At 31.0% G+C, this 23788-nt stretch overlaps 1 protein-coding gene across 1 annotated transcript; it reads left to right on the top strand.

Annotated features, from left to right (window-relative positions):
* The first annotated feature begins 18127 nt into the window (after positions 1 to 18127).
* On the top strand, positions 18128 to 22529 carry LOC112772026 (BES1/BZR1 homolog protein 4). Its single transcript, XM_025816905.3, has 3 exons — positions 18128 to 18491; positions 21325 to 22094; positions 22221 to 22529. The coding sequence occupies exons 1-3, from the start codon at positions 18276 to 18278 to the stop codon at positions 22222 to 22224; spliced, it is 990 nt and encodes a 329-aa protein (XP_025672690.1). The 5' UTR covers positions 18128 to 18275; the 3' UTR covers positions 22225 to 22529.
* Positions 22530 to 23788: the final 1259 nt, after the last annotated feature.

Here is a 23788-nt window from a genome sequence, read left to right as displayed (position 1 = left end):
AAATTTTATATAATTATTTAATTATACCGGATTAACCGGTTCGACCAGTGACCCACCGGTTGAACCAGTAACCCAGTGACCCAATAACCTGATTAGGTCGATCACCGATTCGGTTCTGATAACTATGATTTTAGTCTTTAATTTTTAAATTAAATCCTAATTTTATTTATAATATTTGAGACATTTCATTTTTATCCCAAACGTTTTATTTTATCTTATTTTAGTTTTCTAATTAAATTAATTTTTTTTTACAAATACACTTTTTTTATTATGATTTTTTTTCTAAATAACAACAAAAATCGTAATTGTAATGATCATATAGTGGTTGTTACAGTGATTTGAAAGTGAAAGTAATGGTATAATAATAATAAAAAAAAGATAACAATAAATAAAAATGATATTTTTAAAAAAAAATAATTTTGACCAAAAACTTAAATAGAACCAAACAAAATATTTGGGATAAAAATATAATGTTTCACATATTAAAATTAAAATTAAGATTTAGCCTAAATATCTATTCTATTATATAAAAATCAAATTTCTGTACTTAATGATAAAGTCAATGTGGTATACTTTTTAGAATATTTTTTGATTTATTTCTTTTAACTCATTAAATACAATTTATTACGGTGGATTAATTATATTACTAATTGATTTGATTAGATATTTAAGTATCACACAATTTAATATTATGTATATCAATTAATTGAATATAATTGTTAGAGTATAATTAGGATCAATTAGATAAATTAGCATTATTCAACATGTCTGAATATTTATTATAGGATATTACGTCTTTATTATTTCGATTCTCATATCACTTATAAATACCCTTCTATATTATATCCTTCTACACAACTTGAATACTCACAAATCTTTTTTCTATTGCTCTATCTCCCCTTTCTAACATGGTATCAGAACTATGGTATCCTCCTTGAAGATAATAAGTTGATTTTCTTTTGGTAAAATCACCGTACTTTTCATATTTTTCTTCCGTGTTATTTTTTTCCTTCTCTTTTGTTAAAACTTTGATGCTTTTCTGACCCCACCGATTAGCTCATCCACTACTTACTTATTCTCATGGAGAAACCATATATTTTTCGTCACCTTCCAATAGTTTATCATCTCTTCGCACTTTGTTATTTTTCAATAGTTTTTCGGCAATTCGCCATCTTTCCAACAAACCTCCACTTTTGTCTAAATCACTCAAAACTTTATGCAAGAAACTAAAGTCTCTATTAGAAACTTAGAAATATAAATGGGACAAATTGCTCAACAATTAGTAAAATCCACAAATATTTTTTCAGTGACACAATTCCAAATTTAAGAGAAGAATGCAAGGCTATAAGTTTGAGGAGTGGTAAAGTGGTTGGCAAGAAAACTACAAACACTTACAAGCAAGATGAAGAATCAATGGCTGGAGAATATCATAACTCAAGAAGAACACGTTCCTACTAGTCCCTTTATACCCTCACTTCAAGCTTCAAAAGAGCCACCAATTGAAAAGGTTAATGTGCTAGAATACAAGCTAAAAATTTCATACCCTCAAAAGTTCAAGGGAAAGAATAAGAGAAAGCAATACTCAAAATTCTTTGAGATATTCAAGACTCTACGCATCAACATTCTATTCATAGAAGCACTTGAATAAATGTTCCTGTATGTTAAATTCATGAAGGAATTATTGTTCAAGAAAAGATCCTTCAAGAGAGGCCAAATAGTTATAATGACTAGAGAGTGTAGTGCAATCATTCAAAGAAACTTGTCAAGTAAGAAAAAGATCTTGAACGTTTTCAAATCTCCTGTACCATTGAAAACACAACCTTTGAAAGAGTATTGTGTGATTTAAGGACAAGTATCAATTTGATGTCTCACTCTATGATGACAAAACTTCAAATTTAAGAGATGAAGCCCGCAAGAATAGCTCTACAAATGACATACAAATCAATCAAGAATGCACACGGAGTGATTGAGAATGTATTGATTAAGGTGAGAAAGTTTTTTCTCCCAACAGACTTTGTGATTCTTGACATGGAGGAGGATGAGAATGCCTCTATCATTTTAGGAAGACCATTTCTAGCCATTGGGAGAGCTCTAATAGATGTGAAGAAAGGTGAATTAATGTTGAGGGTGCATGATGAACACTTGGTTTTTCATATTTTTAAAATCATACATCATTCAAGTGAGGAGGAAAATTGTATGAAGATTGAATCAATTGATCCAAGCCTCTAAGAACCTCCTGATGAGACTAACAAGAATTTGTAACCCAAGCCTCTCTTTGATATCAACAAAAAACTCCCTGACATCAATCCTAAGTTTGGTGTTGGATGGGTATTATCAAATGAAGAAAGGGAAGCTCCCAAGAAGAAGATGCCCAAGAGATGGAGAAGTAAGAAGATCTCTATAAGTAACTTCTTACCGGGACAACAAGTGATGCAATTTTCTTCCCCACCATGGATTTAGCCATACAAGTTCAATAAATGGTATGAACCTTACACATTAAACAAGATTCTCTCCTTGGAACACATTGAACTCATGGATGAAGATAATAGGAGGACATTCACAGTGAGTAGAAAGCATTGGAACACTATGATCAATCTCCACTTTAGCAAGAATAAACCATCAAACTAGTGATGTTAAAGAAGCACTTGTTGGAAGGCAACCCAACGTTAGGTAATTTACTTTCATCTTTCTTTTTGCTTTGTTTAAAATTGTGTATGTGTTTCGTGGATTAAGTTTAGTGTTGCTACACCAACAGGATGCTTGTATTTCATTGAGTATTTGGCACAGTTTCACATTGATTGTATCATACTAAATTTGGTATTCTTACACCAAGTTTGATATTGCCACACTTCACCCATGCAAGGTCCACCTTCATGCAAACACATTAGCAACCTATTTATTTTACGTTGTTTAATCTTTAATTTCATTTTGTTTTTAATGTTTGTTTTATTTGAATAAGCTTTCACATCACTTAGTTACCTCCACTAGATAATCATGATTATTCCTATTTCTATCACCACTATTTTTCTTTATTGTTTGAGAACAAGCAACCATTCTAAGTTTGGTGTTGGATGCTATGCTCTACATAACCTAAAAAGTGATGAAGAGGACGATGAGGAAGATGATGAAGATGACGGCAATGATAACTAAGGTTGTTGAATTCTATTTGCCTTCTTCCTTTTTAATTATGGGCATGTATGTTATCTTGTTCTATCTTATATAATGCATTTATGATTCTTGTCTCTCAAGTGCTTATCATGACTTATTCACCACAACCCACAATTATAATTGTGCTTGCTACATAAATCAAGCAAGGATCATGTTCTAAGAAGGAAACAACAAGAAACGAGGTGTTGAATATAGAGAGCATGACAATGTGAGTTTGGAAAGCCAAACTAATTGAAATATTCAACACTTACTGAGCAAAATTATTTGGAACCTTAGTTTAGAGGACTATTATGGGATCTTCACACTTGACAAAGCCTTGGAGAAGCAAAATATAATAAATAATAATTAACAAAAAGGGATTAAAATAAAAGTCTAAGGCTTTAACCACCACTGACTAGGGAATTGAAAGAAAAAAAGGAGCTCAAAGAACCTCCTAAGTCAAGTGCTTGTGGTGCTTATGTATCAAGCAAAAGTTTGAAAACAAAGCACTTAGAGTCACACCTAAACTCAATATGCAAATCACCCCCCCCCCAAAGAAAGAGAAACCAAAGGCTCTGAGCACCACTAATGGAAAATGTCAAAAGAACATTGTAAGCTCAAAGGTCTCCCCAATCAAGTCCTTGTGGTGTTTTTGTGTCGAGCAAAGTTTGAAACAAAATATTTAGAGTCACGGCTAGGCTCAATGTGCAAAGCACCCAACAAAAATAAAAGGTGAAAAGAAAGTAAATAAGCTTGCTTCAAGGTGATGAGTTAAGAAAGGATTCCATAATCTAATCTAGATAGAGGCTTTGAAAGATTATAATCATTTGTATTGAATTGTTCATAAGTGAAACGGCTAACCAAAATCATTTGAATTGCTACCATTTACTCTTGCATTTTTAAGCTTTAAAACTTTGGTGATTAAGGCATGATTCTTTGCTTTGTTGAGGATAAGCAATAACTTAAGTTTAGTGTTGTGATACATGAGCATCTTATGTACTTTTCTTGGGTGTTTTTTTATGTGAAATTGATGACTTTTTACTTGATAACTATGTACTTTTATATGATATTCTATTAGTACTTTGAGTGATTGGATTTTTTGTTAATTATAGGATAATGGTAACAAAAGAGAAGCAAAGCACAAGCAAAGAAAAGAAACTAGGGAAGCATCCCCCAGAAGGCAGAAAACTGGCATGCAACACGCCAGAAATGAGGGCATTCAACATGCCCATACAGGCCAAAGCAGAGGACCTAGTGTGCAACATGTCAGCATAGGGGTGTGGCACGCTAGGCCAAAGACCAAGAACTCCATTTTGAAGCACAAAGTGGGCGTGTAACACGTTAACTCCTGGGTGTGCCACACGCTCAATAATTCAACTCCCAGGAGTGATTTTGGCCTTGGCGTGCAACACGCCAAGCAACTGGCATGTCACACACCTAGTGAAGAAGATTCAAGATAATTTCAAGAACCTGGCATGCCACATACCGAGACATGAGCGTGGCACACTAGGCCAACTTTCTAGAGTCTCAAACCCAAGGCAAATCAAGTAAGAAATGGGCATGTAACACGCCAAAGAAGTGGGCGTGCCAAACGCCTAGAAGAATGACTCCCATGATGAAAGATAAGATGGTGTGTAACACGCCAAGTTCAATGGGCGTGTCATTTTGGCACACCTTCAAAAGAGCAATCATGCGTACGCAGTCCCCATGCTACGCACAACACCTGAAGTTTGTTGAATCATGCGTACACATCCCCATTCATACGCACAAGACCTGAAAATTTGATGGATCATGCGTATGCATATCCCATACGTATGCACAAATAAAGAAATTTTCCCAGTCATGGGCACCCATCTCCCATGCGTACGTATGACCCTACTTCAACAAGGACGTGTAACACACCAAGATCCAAGTGCGTGCCAAATTGGCACGCCTTCAAGACTCAATTTAATGCTCCTTATTGGCATGTCACACGTCATATATGGGGTGTGCTACACACCCAGACGACACTTCCTAGGATTGAATTTTTGTTATGGCGTGCTACACGTAGGTTCAAGGCGTGGCACGCTGGGCCAGAACTCCAGAAAACAAATTCAATGCACCATTGGGCATGCCACACGCCAGCCTCTGGACGTGCAACACGCTAGGAAGACTTGATCCTAGGGCCTCAAAGCAGAGTGGCGTGAAACACTCCTAATCCTGGGCGTGTCACACGCCAAGTTCTGCTCCCAAGGGTGAAGAAAATAGTGGGCGTGCAGCACGCCATGTATGGGGCGTGTCACATGCCATTGACCCAAGCAAGTGCAAGCTTTCATTCAAAGCCCAAGGCCACATTGGATTATGAGAAGTTGAATCACTAAAAGCCTTGAACCTGAACTGCAATTGAAAGTTGAAGATTAAATGCGAAATATTTGATTTGATTTGATTTTGTTTTGATTGTAATTAAGTTTGAATTTAATTATTAGGTTTCTTTTAGTTGAGTATATAAGGTTTCTAAGAACCTAGCTTGCAGACCTTTTTGGCCATTTTTCATTATAAGTTTGAGGTTTTCATTGAAGCATGAGTCACTAATCTTCTTGGTTAAGGTTAGGAGCTCTGTTGATTCCTATGGATTAATGTTATAACTTTTCTATCTTGATTAATTCATTGATGTTTTCTAAAGAAAAAGTTTTCATTCTTCATCCAAAGGATTTGAATGTGTTGGAAAATAATTCTCTTTTGACTTGAATTCTCTTAATATCTTGGAACAGTTAATTAATTGAATTAAACATGAAAACTTCTTCTCATGATTCTTAGGTTTTTGACTTGGACTTGATAAGTAACATCGAATCAACCAAGTTTGGCTCTTGAGAATCATGTGATTTTTAAATCAGATAACGTTCTTAACCTCCTGTCACAATTAATTAACCAAGGAATTGATAATTTATTAGGACTAGAGAATTTGATTTACCAAGAAATTGGCGTTTGATTATTTATGATTTGCTATAGACACATCTTTGCATTATCAAGGTGGAGAGTGAAAAGCATTTTTTCGGAAGTCTCAACTTCTCTAAAACCTTAACTCTTTTGAATCATATTACTTTCTCAATTGTTTACGACTTGCTTTTGTTAAATTTCCTATTTTATGCTAAGTGTTCTTGAAATCCTAAGTTTTTTATTGTATGACTAGAATAATCAATTGATTATTACTTGTTTAATCCGTTAATTCTCGTGGGAACAATAACCCACTCCCATGGTATTACTTGAGACAATTCAGTATACTTGCCGATAGTTTATGGTTTGTAAAATTCGCATCACCTATCCATTCTCAAAGGAAGCATTGTATCTAGCTTTGGTTTACTCAATATTAGTAAGTCTGAATATGTATTTCAGATTCAAATTTAGATAACACAATCTTGTTTTGTAGATTTACCTTGATTTTAGATTGGCGATTCCAAAGCTTAATGTACATGGCATGATATCGTCAATGAAAGAGATATTAGAGCTAGCTCCAATTAATAAGGTGACAAGAATAAGAATATTGTTATACTTTAAGATCATGATTTATTTAACTTTAGGATATGAAATTGAATGTGTCACAAGACTAAGTATTTGGATTTTAAGTTATGTTCAGCATCGATGGCTATGCATTTTCAAAAACCTTTTACTTAAGTTTGTTAACATCTATTTTTATGCCTGAATTTAAAGAGTTGTATCATATTCTATAGTGTAAGATTAAGTGGTTGAAATAATATTTTGTGACATAGGTGCAAAGAGGTCTAATGAAATTATTTTTGCTGTTGTGTGCAATGCGTGCATTGATGGTGATCCTTCAATTCCTGAGGCTGTGAAAGCTGCTAAAGACATCTTTGCACGAAATGCGATTCAAGTTTACAAAATTAGTCTAACTAAGAGTTTAGGTAGTTTAGAATACAATTTAGTTTCTAAGGTGAATATTAATAGCTCAGAGTCCGATTTGTCACTGGTTCGTATCATATTCGTTAACCGCCATTATAAACATTAAAAAAGATACCATTTTAATCAGTAAAAGTGGCAGTTTAAAACTGTTGTTTTAAACAATTAAAAAATTACTATTTTATCTGGTTAAAATGGCTGTTTCAACCGCTGTTTTAAATTCAAAGAAAATCGCCGTTTTAATTATGGAAATTGTGATCGTTTTTCAAAAACCTGAAAAACTACAATAAAAACCAAATGGCGCTTAAAATTATGGCGGTTTTTTTTAACCGCCATTCAAGATAATAATAATAATAGCGGTTCAAACTGTTGTAATAATCTAAAAAAACTGTCATTTTAACCAGAATTTTTTGTAGTGAAAATGTGAGGACGGTGAAAGAATTAGAGTGAAGATGTGATACGAAAGAGACAGAGATAGAGGCAGTACCAATTACGATGGCATGTGGAGGCGATGACGACAGCAACAACACCGATATGTGAGGAAGAAATGATGATGGTGGCACTGGTGATAAGTATTGGTTTGGGAATGGACTATTGGAGTGTTTGAAAGAGAAAGAAAAAAGATTTTAGATGTGATGATGACAAAGAAGAATGATTTTTTGAGGATAAAAATGAAAAAAATATTAATCATATATTGTCTAGAAAAATTTGAAGGGGGAGATAAAATTGAATTGAAAATATTAAAAATAAAATTAAAATAAAATAAAATTTAAAAGTATTTTTATATTTTTAACAAATTTTAATAACAAAAAATATATTTCATGCTAGTTATAAATAGTAACTGTATTTTTTATTTAAAAAACCCTGATCCCTTTTTTATTAAAGTAGTCAAAGTTAAAAATCATGACTATAAAAAATGCAACTATTGATATGTTTTGAAAATAAACCACAACTACGATTTTTAGTTACGATTTTTGAATGTGACAAAGAAAACTATGACTTATGTGACCAAAAAAAACTATGACTTAGTATTTGTTTGGATGTCATTAAATTGATAATTTTTTTTTTATTTTTAATGTGTTTGACAAATTTTTTATAATAAAAATAAAAATACTAAAAAATATCTTTTTTGAGAAATTATAATTTATATTTTTTTTAAAAAAAAATTTCTTAAAAAAAAGATATTTTTTACATAATAAATAAATAAAAAAAATAACCACAAAAAAATGAATAAAAAAATATTTTTATCTTATTTTATCTAAACATAATTAATAAATAAAAATATTTTTTATATAAAATATTTAAATATAAAATCACTTTTATTTTTGTAAATTTTTTTTTAAAAATATTATTTAAAAAAAAATCTTTTATGAGAATAACGTTCAAATAAATAAGTACTTAAAACATAAAATATTGTAGCGAAAGGCCACAAGATTCGGTGGTCCAGGAACCTTTGGACCACTTAGTGGTCTAAGTAAAAAACATGTTTTTGGAGTTTTTTTATCAATTGTTACATAGTTCTTGATCTAATTTTAATTACAAATCAACCCCATATATTTTATTTAATTATAAAAATAATTTTTTATTTTATAAATTATTATTTTATCAATTATCTATTATATTTATTAACAATTAAATACAAAAATAACAACCAATTATATCCTCCATTCATCCTAATAATTCCAATTGATTAAAAAATTAACTTTGATCTTGTTACGTTCGTTCATGGCTTCCAAATCGTGTTTCCTTGAAATCCAATCGATTGGTTTACACTATATCACAAAACAATCGATTGAAAGTTGTAAGGTAGAATGGTAAAAAGCTTAAACCAATCGATTGTTTATACTTTCCAATCGAATGAATGCCTCAAAACAATTGATTGTTATTGTTACTCAATCGATTAAATTCACGAAAACAACCTGGATTTGCCAAATACAATCGATTGGAAAGTGATAACATTGAAGTTTTAGCCAAATTCAATCGATTGGTAATGTAATCCAATCGATTGGAAAATGATGAAGTTGAATGTTTTGCCAATTTCAATCGATTGGTAATGGTACCCAATCGATTGAAATGTGATCTGCGACTATTTCAATCTTGTTATCTTTTTAGAAATTATCTTATTATTCATTTATCTTATCTTTAAAATTCTATCTTCAATTTTTTCTGTTTTATTTTTATGTAGATAAACTAATCTTATCTTTTTCTTAATATTAACATTATAAATTGGTGAATAATCCATCACTAATTATTCAATCCCACCATTGAAATCGTGTATCATTTTCTTTGATTATAAAAAATTTAATTGTTTTTCTTTGGAACATCCATCTACTCAATATCCAATTTTTTTTAATTTTCATCCGTCTATTTAAATTATTAGGATGAATGGAGAATATAATTGGTTGTTATTTTTGTATTTGATTGTTAATAAATATAATAGATAATTGATAAAATAATAATTTATAAAATAAAAAACTATTTTTATAATTAAATAAAATATATGGGGTTGATTTATAATTAAAATTAGATCAAAGACTACATAACAATTGATAAAAAAACTCCAAAAACATATTTTCTACTTGGACCACTAAGTGATCCAAAAGTTCCTGAACCATTGAATCATGTACCATATACTAGTTATAGGAATGATAAGTTCTTTCGTGATTATATATATCCTTACAAGTTACAACACTACTATATACACTTCCCATTATCAATATACTTGCTATGCAATTTTTGCTTGTCGCAATAAAAAATGTGACCTATTTATACTGTAGTTTACGGGTGTAATAAAATAGGTAAAATTGGATTCGTTTTGATCTAAATCTGATTTTAAATAATAATTGTGTCTATTTTTTAGATTTTTATTTGGTCTTAGACCTAATAAAATCTTATTATTTTCAGGTCACACTAAAACCAAATCTAAACCGATAAAATTTGGGTCTTGATAAGCTTTATATAAAAACATTGTGATTTATTTATTTATAAAAAAAAAAACATATCGAAAAGTTAATATCCATATTTGAATTTAAATTTGTCCATAAATTCTAATTTCATGTTTCTTTGATTTATTTTCTAATTCAACAAATATGATTAAAAATAAAATAATAAATTTATAATTAATATAATATAATATTAAAATTAATTTAAAATATATATTTTTTTTAAATCTTTTTAGTGTGCATAAGTTGAATAAAATTGAATTTGTTTTTATTTACACCTAACCTTAAATAATGACTAGATTTATTTTTTAAATTTTTATTTAATTTTAAACTTAATAAAATTATACCAAATTAACTCTTAAAATATTTAAATTCAGACCAAATCTTAAAACCAAAGTGGGGCACGTACACCCCTACTTTAGCCGCTTTGGCTCTTCCTCATAAAAACACTCACTAAAGGTGCTTTGGTTGGTGGGAAAGAAGACAAAAAAGAGAGAGCTAGGGCCACAATTCCGAACGGGTTCATTTTTGTGGCACCGTTAATAAACCCTTTTCCCATTCACAATTGACATCAAAGATGAAAGTTAACCAGCTGAGACCTAGTTCAATTAATTAAATTATATGCCTCTTAATATATTGTATCTAAATTTAAATTTTGGTGAATATATCAAGTATTGAATATAAATTTTTAAATATTGTGTGAATAAATGTATAATATAGGTGCATTGTGATACTTAAGATTGGGGTTAAAAATTTTTTTTTTATCCTTTCAACTTTTCTTAATTGATTATTATTCCGTCCTAAAATTTTATAACCAAGAGTATAATATTAAATATCAAAATATATACTGAAATATAAAATGATCTTTTTCATAAGTTTACGAATTTAGACAATTGCTTTTTAGATTAGTGAAATTCTTAATACTCTTTTAAGATTGTGTTTGATATTCAATACATAAAGGATTAAACCTAAAAAATATAGATAAAAAAAATCAGATTTTATATCTTTTTTCATTTCTATTTGATGACTAATCCTAAAAAACTGAAAGAAAGAACAAGATTAAACCTAAAAGAATAGAAGGAAAAACACAAGGACAAAAGTTGGCATCACATTGACTTTTAGAATTACTACTAGTTTACCTTCATTAGAGTGGATATGATATGATAGATGCCTTTGTTAAAAATATTATTATTTCCCAATAAAATTAAAAATGAAAAGAAGACTAGAAAGAGAAATTTCATCTACCTTATAATATAAGAAGTTAATTAAATTAGAAAAATGCATCAGTTGAGAGAGTTGAGTAGTATGTCCTCTCACCATAAGATTTTTAAATAAAATTAAGATAAAATATACGGTAAAATAGAAGTTAATATTCAAATTAGTTTTTGAAATTTATCTCGAACTTTAAATTGGCTTTTAAAATTTTAAAAATTTCGTTAGGAAAACAATGAAAAATTTTAACAATGTATATAATGAGCTAGTTATTAACCCAATAAAAATAAATAATAAAAATTATTTTTATTTAATTATTTCACATCAAATTTTTAAAAATTTCAGTTAGTTATTTTAAAAAAAAATAACCATCCCAAATTTTAATTTACCAAACATTTCACTCCAATACTCTCTTATTTTTAATCGGCTGCCACATCTACCTTTCTCAATAATCATCCCACTTCATCCCTAGTAAAAATAACCATCCACTTAAGGATAAAAATAATCATTCACATACCTAATGAATTGAATATCCAACATATTTTAATTATATATAACTAAACACAATCCCATAGGAATTAAAATAATCATCCGCATACATATTAAAATGATCATCATAAACTGACCATTGAAGTAGAAGAAGAAGGAGATGAATGAACAGAAAAAGCAACCATGATCAAACTGGTTGCGGGAGAGGCTGCACGGCCGGCGGCGAGTGGGCAGCGCGAAAGAAGCTGTCCGCAGTTGGTGTGGCGCGATCGGACGTTCGCAAAGAGACTGGGCGGCGGAGGCTAGACGTATGAAAATGTCACACTAGTATGTCCCCTATGTGACACGAATGAAGACGTCGAAGGGTGAAACGTCGCCAGCTTGGGGGAGGGGCTTTTTCGACTGCCACGTTTAGGGCTGCGCGAACGACGCAACTTTCGCGACGGTGCTACTCGATCGTCTGCGGTGCGCACGGCGGCGTCTCCCGAAGCTATGCGCGACGGTGACTATTGTGGGTGGCGACACGGCACCGTTGAGAGAAGATGAGATTGGGCGAGAAGCAATTCAGTTCAAATGGGAGAGAGAAGAGATGCACTTTTGCGTTGTTTACTTATTTGAATCCTTATTTGGGTTGTATTTCAAATTGGAAATAAATAATAATTAATTAATTTAATTATTATTTAATTTTAATTCCAAAAATATCTCCAATGTATATATTGTATACTAATTAGATTGGCTTCCCATACTTTCTCAAATTTTAATTGTCTTAATATGGTTCCTAAATTTTCAATCTGTAACGCACATTAGCCCTCAAATGTAATAATTTCTATTAATATTGTGATAACGTGGCATGCTAACATAAACAATCAAAATAATATTCTCGATTATGTGAAATGAAGAGATAATATATCTGTTAGTGATACATGGTATACTAACATGAATAGTAGTATCACGTGTCATAACACGATTTGTCTACGTGTCAGTTATATATATCTGTCATAATATGATTTGTTCATGTATTATTGATATGTTATTATTCTAAATAACTCAAATTTACCCCTGAATTTTTACTCAATGCTTTTGAAATTGACACCCAAAATAATTTTTAGGCATTAAGTATTTAATTTTTTAATTTGGTCCTCTTTAATTTTATTTTTTTCTCTTCTTAATTTATATTTTTGATGTTGGTCCTCTCTAATTCTGACTCACTCCGATAATATTAATATTATTTTAAATAAACTAACAAAAGAATATAATTTTACTTGAAATAAATCTTAATATTAATTTTATATCTTCTGAAAATTAGAAATATACAAAATTTTTATCTTTTAAATCATAAAATAATATTTATATTTTCTTAAATATATTTTATTTTATTATAAAAATAAATTACAAAAATATTATAAATAATGATATAAATTGTGTCTTTTTAATAATTTTATACTCTAACATGATTTTGACTAACATTATTCAAATAATATTTATTTTTTTAAAATCATATTTGACAACAAATATCTAAACAAAAGTTACATTGATAGCAATTCAATTTCGATAAAAATTAATTTTGTAAAAACATATTTATATAAATATTTATTTGCAAACATTAATTCAAACACATATTTAGATTCCAAAATATAACTATAAAAATTCTTTAAAATTTTATTTTTTTTAAAATTTTAATGTAGCCTAGTTAATCTTGGGCTTATACAAAATTACACTTGCCTTTGTCAATCTGAAAATAAAATATAATTTAACCAATTATTATTGAACGTATGAGGTGCGTATAAACATAATATAGAATAAGAATTTCGTAGTGTATTAATATACTATTATTTTAATAATTTTTAATTATTAATATAGTTATAAAAAAATATATAATATATAATTAAGATCAATAATTAAAATTCATTAAAATATCAATATCTTAATATACTTAAAAGCTTTTCTATAAAATAGATATGATATAGTCTTCCAAATTTAATTAAAAAACTTTACGAAGTAGAATGATCATATACCAAAGCTTGCTGGATAAACTTTTGCGCTTAAGTAATGAAATAAGCCGTGAAGGCTGGGACCTATGATGTGTTAATATTGATACGGATATAGGATACAATATGATATAAGACACGCGAATATATAAAATTTTTATAAGATACAGAGGCATGATATATATATATATATATATATATATATATATATATATATATATATATTATAATAATATTTTAGTATTTTATTGATATTAAAAATAAAAATTAAATTTTTAATTATTTTTAATGTGTTTTTTAATTATATAAATTATTTAAATTTTTTATTTTAATAATTAATAATATATACTATTTTTAAATTTATTTTAAAAATAAATATTAAGAATAAGGTTGAATATGCAAATACATGATAATATTTATGTGTGTCTAAACGTATTTAAAAAAAAATATTTTTTTATTAAGACATAGTTAGACACAATAAACATGTATATCAAATGAGCATTAATAAGTATCGTATCCGAAATATATCCAACACAAAGACACAATAAATGAAAAAAGAGTAAAGTATCGTTTTTATCCCCAATGTTTAGGGTAAGTTTCAAAGTCGTCTCTAACGTTTCAATCGTCCTATTTAAGTCCCTAACGTTTCAAAATTGGTTCAATATTGTCCTGCCGTTAGGGATCCGTTAACAGAATTGACGGCGGGACAAAATTGAGACGATTTTGAAACTTAGGGACTTAAATAGAACGAAAACGTTGGGGACAAAAACGATACATAGAAATAAATTTTAATTTTATCCTTCAATAATATCAATTTTTTATGGTACATAATATTCAATTTTTTTAATCACATCTATGTAAATTACACTTAATCACATTACTTTCATTCTAAATAATTTTTTTATATTTTTATATTAACTTATAACTTTAAGTGTAAAATTATAAAAAAATAAATTTATTTAGAATGAAAGTAATGTGATTAAGTGTAATTTACTTAGATGTGATTAAAAAATAATTGAATATTATGTACAATAAAAAATTGATATTATTAAAGGATAAAACTAAACTTTATTTTTATGTATTATTTTTGTCCCCAACATTTTCATCCTATTTAAGTCCTTAACGTTTTAAAATCGTCTCAATTTTGTCCGCTGTCAATTCTATTAACGGATTCCTAATGGTAGGGCAATATTGAATCAATTTTAAAACGTTAGAGATTTAAATAGGACGATTAAAATGTTAGGAACAATTTTAAAACTTACCCTAAACGTTTGGGATAAAAACGATAGTTTAATCCTAAAAGAAAGTGTGTATTACTAATTGTGTATTACTTTAGTCATAAACTGAGACAAATGAATAAACCAATGTTCTGAAAATCAGTTCAAATCGGCCGGTCGAACCGGTTAAACCGTGAACCGATCACAAAGACGGTTCGAACAATCATCAAAACCGTGAAATATAAAAATTGGAGTTGAACCAATGAACCGGTCGGTAACCGGTCGATCGAACCGAATCGTGATCTGGCCGATTTTTGGGCTGGGCACAAAACGCTGCCGTTTCAACGAATGAAACCCTAAATCAATGTTCTGATTTCTGAATCCCTAATTGCCTTCAGCTTCAGCCCTTCACAATTCTTCTCATCGAGCAAGGTTCTGAGATGTGAGAACGCCATCGAACGCCATCACAGTCTCACACAGCCAGACGGGTTCGGTGTCGAGCAGTCACCTCCGTCGCCGGCGTCGCGCAGTCACCTCTGTCGAGCTGTCACCTCCGTCGCGCAGTCACTGACTCACCTCCGTCGCGCAGTCACCTCCTTCGACCAGTGACCTCCGTCGTGCAGCAGCCGTCGTTCGTTGGAGCTTGGAACGGCCACCTCCATCGCGCAGCAGGCGTCGTCCCTTGAGGGTGCTCCACCACTGGTCAGTTCACTCGGCGTCGCTGTCTCCCAAGTCCCACTCTCCCTATTGCTGTATTGCATGTTCTGTCGAGCTTCCAGAATCCAAAGTTCCAGGTAACGTTTTTTTTTTAGTTATGAACTTATGATTGTTTGATTGAATCATTGAATAACTGTTGCATGATGAACTCTGATACTGTTAAGTGTGAACTCTGATACTGTGAACTTTGTTTGTTGAGTAGCTCTTTGATTTTGTGACATGATGAAATATGAAAATGTGAACTCTGAACTGATCCTGCTAAACTGGACTGGATTTTCCGATTTTGTGACATGATGAACTGCTAAACTGTGAACTCTTTAATTGAGTAGCTCTTTGATTTTGCTTTGTTTACTGAACTGGATTTTGTTGTTTGCTGAATAATTGTGAATAATTTTGGATGTTGTTTGTTGTGAACTTGAGAGTTGAGATTATTGGGTTGGATTGCTGGTATTGTTTGGGTATGGATGAAAGTATCAACCTTTTACTTCTGTTATGTTGTTGCTCTGTTGTCTTTAATATTTTTTGTTTTATTGTGATTTTTTGTTTTTGAACTTGTTAATTTGATAATTTGCTAAATTATTGGGCTGCTGTTGTCTTAATTTGCTAAATTGTTAAGTTGCTGTGATTTAATTTGTTGGATTTTTTTTATTCAAGTTTTGTTGTTGTTTATTTGGTATACCTATTATTGTTCTTTAGATTATTGGGTTGCTGTGTTTTCTTTTTTAATTGTTAATTTGTTGATTTTTTAAATTGTTATTGTGATTCTTGGGTTACTTCATCCCTGAGGAGGAGAAAGCCAAGAAGGAGTTATTCAAACACACACAAGGCGTTGCTGAGAGTGCATTGGAGAAGCTTCACAAGTTTGCCGAAACAATGCTGATGGAGATCTTGAATAGGAAGAAAGACGGTTTCGATAGGAATCGTCTGGAACTTTCTCATCTGACCGTTGTTACCAAGAATTTCTTTGATAATATGGTGACACAATTGGAGGATAGAGGGCTTGATGATGTGAATGTGAAGAGTTATGGTGAAAGCTCAAGCTCCTCCTCATTTTCTTGGCCTCGAGGTGTGGTGAGGGATGGGATGACAGAAATTGGTCTCCGGAAATGCGGTTATTGCGGTTACTACAACCTTGCCAGCACTCTAGAGTGTCCCTGCATTGAGAAGAAATACAAATACCAGTGCTGGATCTATTCTCGTGATCCTTGTGTCACTTGGTGTCCATTGCGTATGGTTAATTAACATCCATTCAATTACTCAAACCATTTTCCTTTAGCTAGCACTTGGTTTTTTTATTCCAATCTTGCTCTTGTTAATTCATTAAATTATTGCTATTGTGATTCTTGTTGTTGAGATTATTCTTGCTAGTGAGTAGTATTAATTTGGATTTGTTGAAATTTGTTAGACTATAACTATATTTGGTGTGTTTATAATAGAGGAATAGAGAAAGGGACAGCTAGCATTGTTCATTGATTGTTGTTTCAATTCTGCCTCTTCTCTGCTACAAGAAGCTCAACCTCTCACTAATTCAATCTTCCTTCTTAATTATTGTGAATTTGCTTGTTTTATTGATGGTTGAATTATTCACTCTATACCTTATACTTCCCCTAATTTAATATAATTGTTGAGTTTGCCTGCATGTATATGATATAAGTTTATTTATATTTATTATTTTATTATAAAACGATTTTTTCGGTTCAACCACGGTCGAACCGATTAAACCTATAAACCAGTGAACTAATAACTAAAACGATTCGATGACCGGTTCGGTTTTCAGAACCTTGGAATAAACTATTGAAATTAAAACACTAGCCGTGTGCTCCTAGCACCACTAGTGCCATTGTGCCATCTGTCTCTCGTATTTTAAAATATTGTTTTTAATTTTTAAATAAATAAAAATTTAAACATTTATTACTTTTTAAAATATAAAAAAGATAAGGGTTTATTGCTAATTTGATACTCAAGATTTAGTCATTGGCTAAAAGATTCTTAAAAAATGTTATTAATAAAATAGTTTTTGAATGATTTGAAAATACGACAAAAAAATTAATAAATATTATATTTTTTATAAATAATAAAAAAAATTTATATTTAACAAATGACTTATTTATTATATCTATATTTTTGTGACAATATTTAAATAAATATTTAAAAAATATATAAAAAAAATTGAAACAAAATTTGATTTTTAAATTTTTGTTTTTATTTTTTTTTAAAAATGTAATCATTAACAATAAAAAAATAAAAAAAAATTTTACTTAAAAAATTACAAAATTTAAAAAATATATATTTTTTATTTTTTAATTATAATTACAAAATTTTGCATAAAAAATTAATCTTTAAAATTATTTTTTAAATTATATATTTAATATCTAATTTTTTTTGTCATATTTTTAGATATTTTACGAATTTATTTCTCGTTAACATTTTTAAGATTCAGAGATATGAACTTTTCGTACTATTTTGGTAGGTTACTCAAAATATAAAAAATAATATATATATATATTTGATCCGCAAATTTGGGTAATCAAGTGTTCTCCACAACGTGTACTCTACTCATAATCAACGCTTTTCCTTTCTTTCTTTCTTTCTTTCATAAAAAAAAGTCATTTCCATTTCCCAACTTCTTCTTCTCCGGCCACCCATCTCCGATCACTCATCCTCCTTTTATGACTTCAGGAACTCGGCTTCCGACATGGAAGGAGAGAGAGAACAACAAGAGGAGAGAGAGGAGGAGAAGAGCAATAGCGGCAAAGATCTTCGCCGGTCTAAGAATGTACGGAAACTTCAAGCTCCCAAAGCACTGTGACAACAACGAAGTCCTCAAAGCTCTTTGCAATGAAGCTGGTTGGACCGTTGAACCAGATGGCACCACTTACCGCAAGGTAACCAACTAACTAACTTAGTAACCGTTGAAGAGAGTGCCTGTCATTTTATTTTACTTAATTGGAATAATGGTGTCTTAGTATATACTTTTTCTTCTTGAGATTATACCTCATTAGAGTAAAGCTATGGTTTTTCTGCTTTGGAATTATTGTTCCTTCAACATAATTTGATTAATTTCATACTAAATTAAGACACTTATTCGAGTGAAACAGCTCTCTAATCAGCTTTTGGTGGTTCGTTCAAAGACACTTTTTTTTTTGTTGGTACGTGACTTTTTTTAAGGAAAAAAAAAAAACAAACGGAAATGATGGAGCTTCTTGGATGAAATAATTAAGCTGCCAAGAAGGATTTGTTTCTTTAAATTAATCTAAATCTTGCTTCTTATTTTCCCCTTTGGATTATTTAGTGTACATACAATAATAATACTCTAAATAGTAAATGATATTGCAATGCTTCTTAATTTTAAAAACTAAGACTACTTCACTTCGTGATATTATTAAACTCTCTTTTCCGTTCTTTCTAAAACTAAGAAATGTAAATGGCTTTCCCGGTCCAAGAAAAAAAATGTAAATGACAGTCCTTTATTTAAAAAAAAAAAGTGTTTTCTTTCTCTTTTTTCACACTTACTTGTCATTGGTTCTGTCATTTTAGTGGGAGGCATCAAAGAATCTATGTAGCTTGTTGACTAATGCTCACAACCTGAGAACCAGGACATAATATTTTTTTTCATTTTTGTCGGATGATGCTCTCTTAATTTATATATAATGAAAATTATAAATTTATTTCTGATTGATTTTTTATTCTGTTATGTTATAATTTTTTTTACTTTTAAAAATCTTTTTTTTTTCCCCATAAAATGAATGGAGGGACGAAAATGCCCCTGGGTGATGCTTTTGATTTGTCTGCCAAAAGTGGGTACTTGAAAGCGAGTAAAACGGGAAAAGGGTAATTTTTCCAGCTCAGATGTTCCCACCTCGGATGCTGTGTCACTGTTGCAAATGTAGCAACTAGCAGCAGCTTTTTTTTGTTTTCACACTATTATTGTTTTTGCGGCCATGCCCATTTGGAGCTTTTTTTTTTCTGAGGAAATTATTAAAGTTGAAATTAAAAGTTATTTTGTTTAATTTTTCTAAAACATTAAAAATTACCTTTATTTAAGTTTTGTTCATTTTATTAAAGGTTATTTTTTAAGTAACCAAGCTATATGTTCTTTTCTTTTTTGGAAGAAAAGAAACTAAAACAAATGCTTCTTAAATTATTAATTCTTTCTGGTGTTACAAACTTACAATGGAGGCTCAAAAGTCAAAACCGATAGAGGGGAATTCTTAACATTTGATTGGGATAAAAAGTAGTGGAAATTGTCATGCTATATAGATGTTCATTAAGCTTATCTGTACATTTTCTCGTCCAAATTTCACCCCCAATCATAATTGAAGTACAAATGGGTTGAAAATGTTTTTGAATGAATTTGATATGAAGCTCATCAATCAAGATTTTCACCCTAACCAAACATTCTTTTTGTGTAAATTTTTTGTTGTGAAAAGAATCTATAGTTTTTGGATTTAGTCTAAGACACGTGTTAGATTGTAAATTAATGAAATGTTTATGAAAAAATATATAAAATTTAAATTTTTAATACATTTGTTATGTACTGGTAACTAGATAATTAATTTTTAAATGATAACAAAATTCTAATGAGTGCTAACTAAGCGATACTCAATTGGTAACACCTACAGATGCAAAACCAAAAATGTTTGCTTAAGTTTACTGACGTAATGAATGTAACATGAAAAGTTGAAAACTGTGTCTGTTTGGTTGAAAAACTTGTTTGTTTATTTATTTATTAAAAAACGATAATAAAATGCTGAGTTCAAAAAGAGCTAAAACATGAAAGTGACTTTCATTGAAATAACAAAATCATTGTATTCCAAGTTTCCAACTCCACTTTCCACCGTTGTTTTCATCTGCTCATTTTTCCACCAACTCAGATAAGCACAATCTTATACAATATATAGTACACCTTTTTATTTTTATTTTTATTTTTTTGGCACTTCCTTGAGCAATAAGAAAGTCATTAATTTAGGTTGCTAAGTGCATGAAAGTCTAAAATGTGCATTAATTTATCTAAAACAGTCTGATACTTTTCTTCATGACAACCATTTTTTATTGCAGAACTACAATGAGTCAATAACTAACAATTCATGTTGTCATCATTAGGATTAGACAAAAACAGAAAATTTGATTCTTGAGATAGAGGGTGTGTTTCTTATTTCAAACACATTTTTATATTTCTTTATCTCTATATTTATATCTTGTTTTAACCATTAAATTCGACTAAATATTTATGTTGATTCTACTGCAAGTTTGAATGTTAGACCAGTGCTTCAGATTGAATTGAAATACTCATTCATTTCTTTTTCTCTTTTATTCTCACATTTTGGTATATTTTTGGAATTTAGGATTCACTAGATTAGTGCTTAGAGAACGAACGTAGTACAGTGAACATGCTACCAAATATTCTGTAAAGAAAAATGTTAGGGGCAACACATTTTATTAATATTAGTCAACACTTAGCCAATATTCTATTTTTATATTATCAGGATTTAGAGTTTAGAATTTAAATTTTAGTACTTAAGATTTAGAGTGTTGACTAAGTATTAGTCAAAAATGATAAATTTTGTTAGTAATAAAGTATTACTCTTCTGGAAATCATTCAATTCTGCTATGCCAATTATACCATATACTTGAAGTACTTAGTAATGTGATACGTTAGATGCTACAATTTGATCCATTAATGTTAATGTTAATGTGAAAATGGTTTTGCAATATCAGGGATGCAAGCCTTTGGAGCGCATGGATATAATAGGCGGTTCCTCAACAGCAGCAAGCCCTTGTTCATCTTACCATCCAAGTCCCTGTGCTTCCTACAACCCAAGCCCTGGTTCATCATCCTTCCCAAGCCCATCAAGATCTCCCTATGCATCAAACAATCCAAACGGCGACGGCAATTCCCTCATTCCATGGCTCAAGAACCTTTCCACTGCCTCGTCCTCTGCTTCATCTCCTAAGCTCCCTCACCTTTACCTTCAGAGTGGCTCCATAAGCGCGCCTGTCACGCCTCCCTTGAGCTCTCCAACTGCTAGGACACCGAGGATGAATGCCGATTGGGGTGATCAGTCTGGACGGCCAGGACCAGGGTGGACTGGAGGACAACACTACTCATTCTTGCCATCCTCTAGTCCTCCTAGCCCTGGCCGCCAGGTGGTCGACCCTGAATGGTTTGCAGGTATCAAGCTCCCCCATGTTAGCCCAACTTCGCCCACATTCACCCTTATGTCCTCAAATCCTTTTGCCTTCAAGGAAGAGGGTTTGGCTCGAAGCGGCTCGCGCATGTGGACTCCTGGACAGAGTGGGACGTGCTCTCCCGCCTTCCCGGCAGGTTCTGATCACACTGCTGACATTCCAATGTCCGAGGCTGTCTCGGATGAATTTGCGTTTGGAGGCGACGCGTCCGGCCTTGTCAAGCCATGGGAAGGAGAAAGAATCCATGAAGAATTTGGAGCAGACGATCTTGAACTCACACTTGGTACCTCAAAGACAAGGTACTTTAACCTAAACACTATTATACACTGTGTTCAGATTTTGTCAATATTTGTGTCTTTATTTTGATTGATTGATTTATTTAATTATTTAATTTTCCCTTGCTAACGTGATTTTTTTAATGACAGGTGATGCGCCGTTGTTATAAATAGGAGTTTTAGTAATTGAATATGACTATGTGAACATTGTCCTTTTGTTGTGGTCTTATTCTGTAGAAAATGTTAGAAGGTAATTGGGGTGAGTGCAAGGTTGTGCTTCCTTTTTTTTAATTTCTTTTGACTCTTTTTTCATTTATTAGCATCAAGTAATATACATATATGTGTTAGTTAGGTGTGGGGTGGCTTTCGCAACCCATTGATTTTCATGATTGTAAGTCTTTGTTAAAACGTTATGATTGCAAACATGAATGAATATACATTGTATGGATTGCCACTGAATGATCAAAACGGCTCTTTTGTCTTTGAATTGCGTGAAAGATCAGAGTGAAATTGAATTTTTACTCGTACCGAAAATCCAAAATGTTCACAGCAATAAATAAATAATAAATTTTGCATAGGGAAAAAGCTTTTTTTTTTATAGTTTTCTACGCTATCTCCTAATCTATCGTGTCAAAAGACCAATTTGCCATAGATTTGAGCTTCATATAAAGTTCTACTTAGGGGTGACAACATACACTCTATCCTTGGGTACCCAACCCAACCTCACCCAATTGGATAGGGTTGCGAACCTGATCTGTAGTGAGCAGAATAAGGTGCAGGTAGGATTCTCGTGTAAGTTGTGTAGGGTGCGGATTGAGTTTCAATCCTATCCGACCAACCCGCACCATATGTAGTTATATATTATATACTTATATAAAAATATGTTTTAAGTAGATAACAACCAAAATCTCTCAATAAATGTAAAAGATCTTTAGTCACTAAAAGAAGATTATTAATTGATAATTTAATACTTTTTTTACATAAAAATCAGTTCTATTTTAGATTATCATCAAGTTATATAATAATGTTGCATCTTTTTTGTAACTCGCGGGTAGAGTCGGGTACTCGTGGGTTAAGAATAGGTAGGGTTAGGATTGGGATATTCTCAACCTACAGGTAGGGTTATGGTTGGCTCCAAACCCTATTCTACCCTACTCATTGCCACCCCTAGTTCTACTGTTGGTCAACGAGTTGTTGCATACACAAAGTGAAATTCAAACTTTTGACACTTACTTAAACGAATAAATGAATTGACCAATCAACCAACCTAAGTTGGTTTGACATGGAAAAAAGCTAAGGTATGATTTTTGATGTGCAAACAGACCTATTTTTCAGCCGAAACAGTTGTTGATGGGGAAAGGGGGGTGTGGTACTGTGAAATAGTAACTAGGGTCTTAGATTCCTTCTATTCTACTAAGGCCTGTGGTCGTTGATTCCAACATGTCGCAACTTACCATTAGTATCTCTAGTATTTTTGTTGATGAAATATTAATAGCGTCCTAACGTGGATTGACAGTTCCTGCATAAAATCTTTAATAGCTGTCAGATGTGGTTATTTGTACCTTTTTTAGTTTGGTTACCAACTCTTTAAACAGTGTTCTTTTCAAAAACTCAGACACGACCGATTGGTTAAAAAAATTGGATATATAATTTTTGTGTGTGTTATTTTTCAAGATTGGGATGTGTGATGTTGAATTTTGGATGGTGGATTCACCCTT

The sequence above is a fragment of the Arachis hypogaea genome, chromosome 18 (genome assembly GCF_003086295.3).
Source record: "Arachis hypogaea cultivar Tifrunner chromosome 18, arahy.Tifrunner.gnm2.J5K5, whole genome shotgun sequence".
Taxonomy (NCBI): domain Eukaryota; kingdom Viridiplantae; phylum Streptophyta; class Magnoliopsida; order Fabales; family Fabaceae; genus Arachis; species Arachis hypogaea.
Note: the sequence above shows the minus strand (reverse complement) of the source record. Positions and strands in the feature narration are given on the sequence as shown.

Coding starts and splice junctions, on each gene's coding strand:
- LOC112772026 (XM_025816905.3), top strand. CDS start 18,276: ATGACTTCAGGAACTCGGCTTCCGACATGGAAGGAGAGAGAGAACAAC. Junction 18,492..21,324: donor ATGGCACCACTTACCGCAAG/GTAACCAACTAA, acceptor TTGCAATATCAG/GGATGCAAGCCTTTGGAGCG.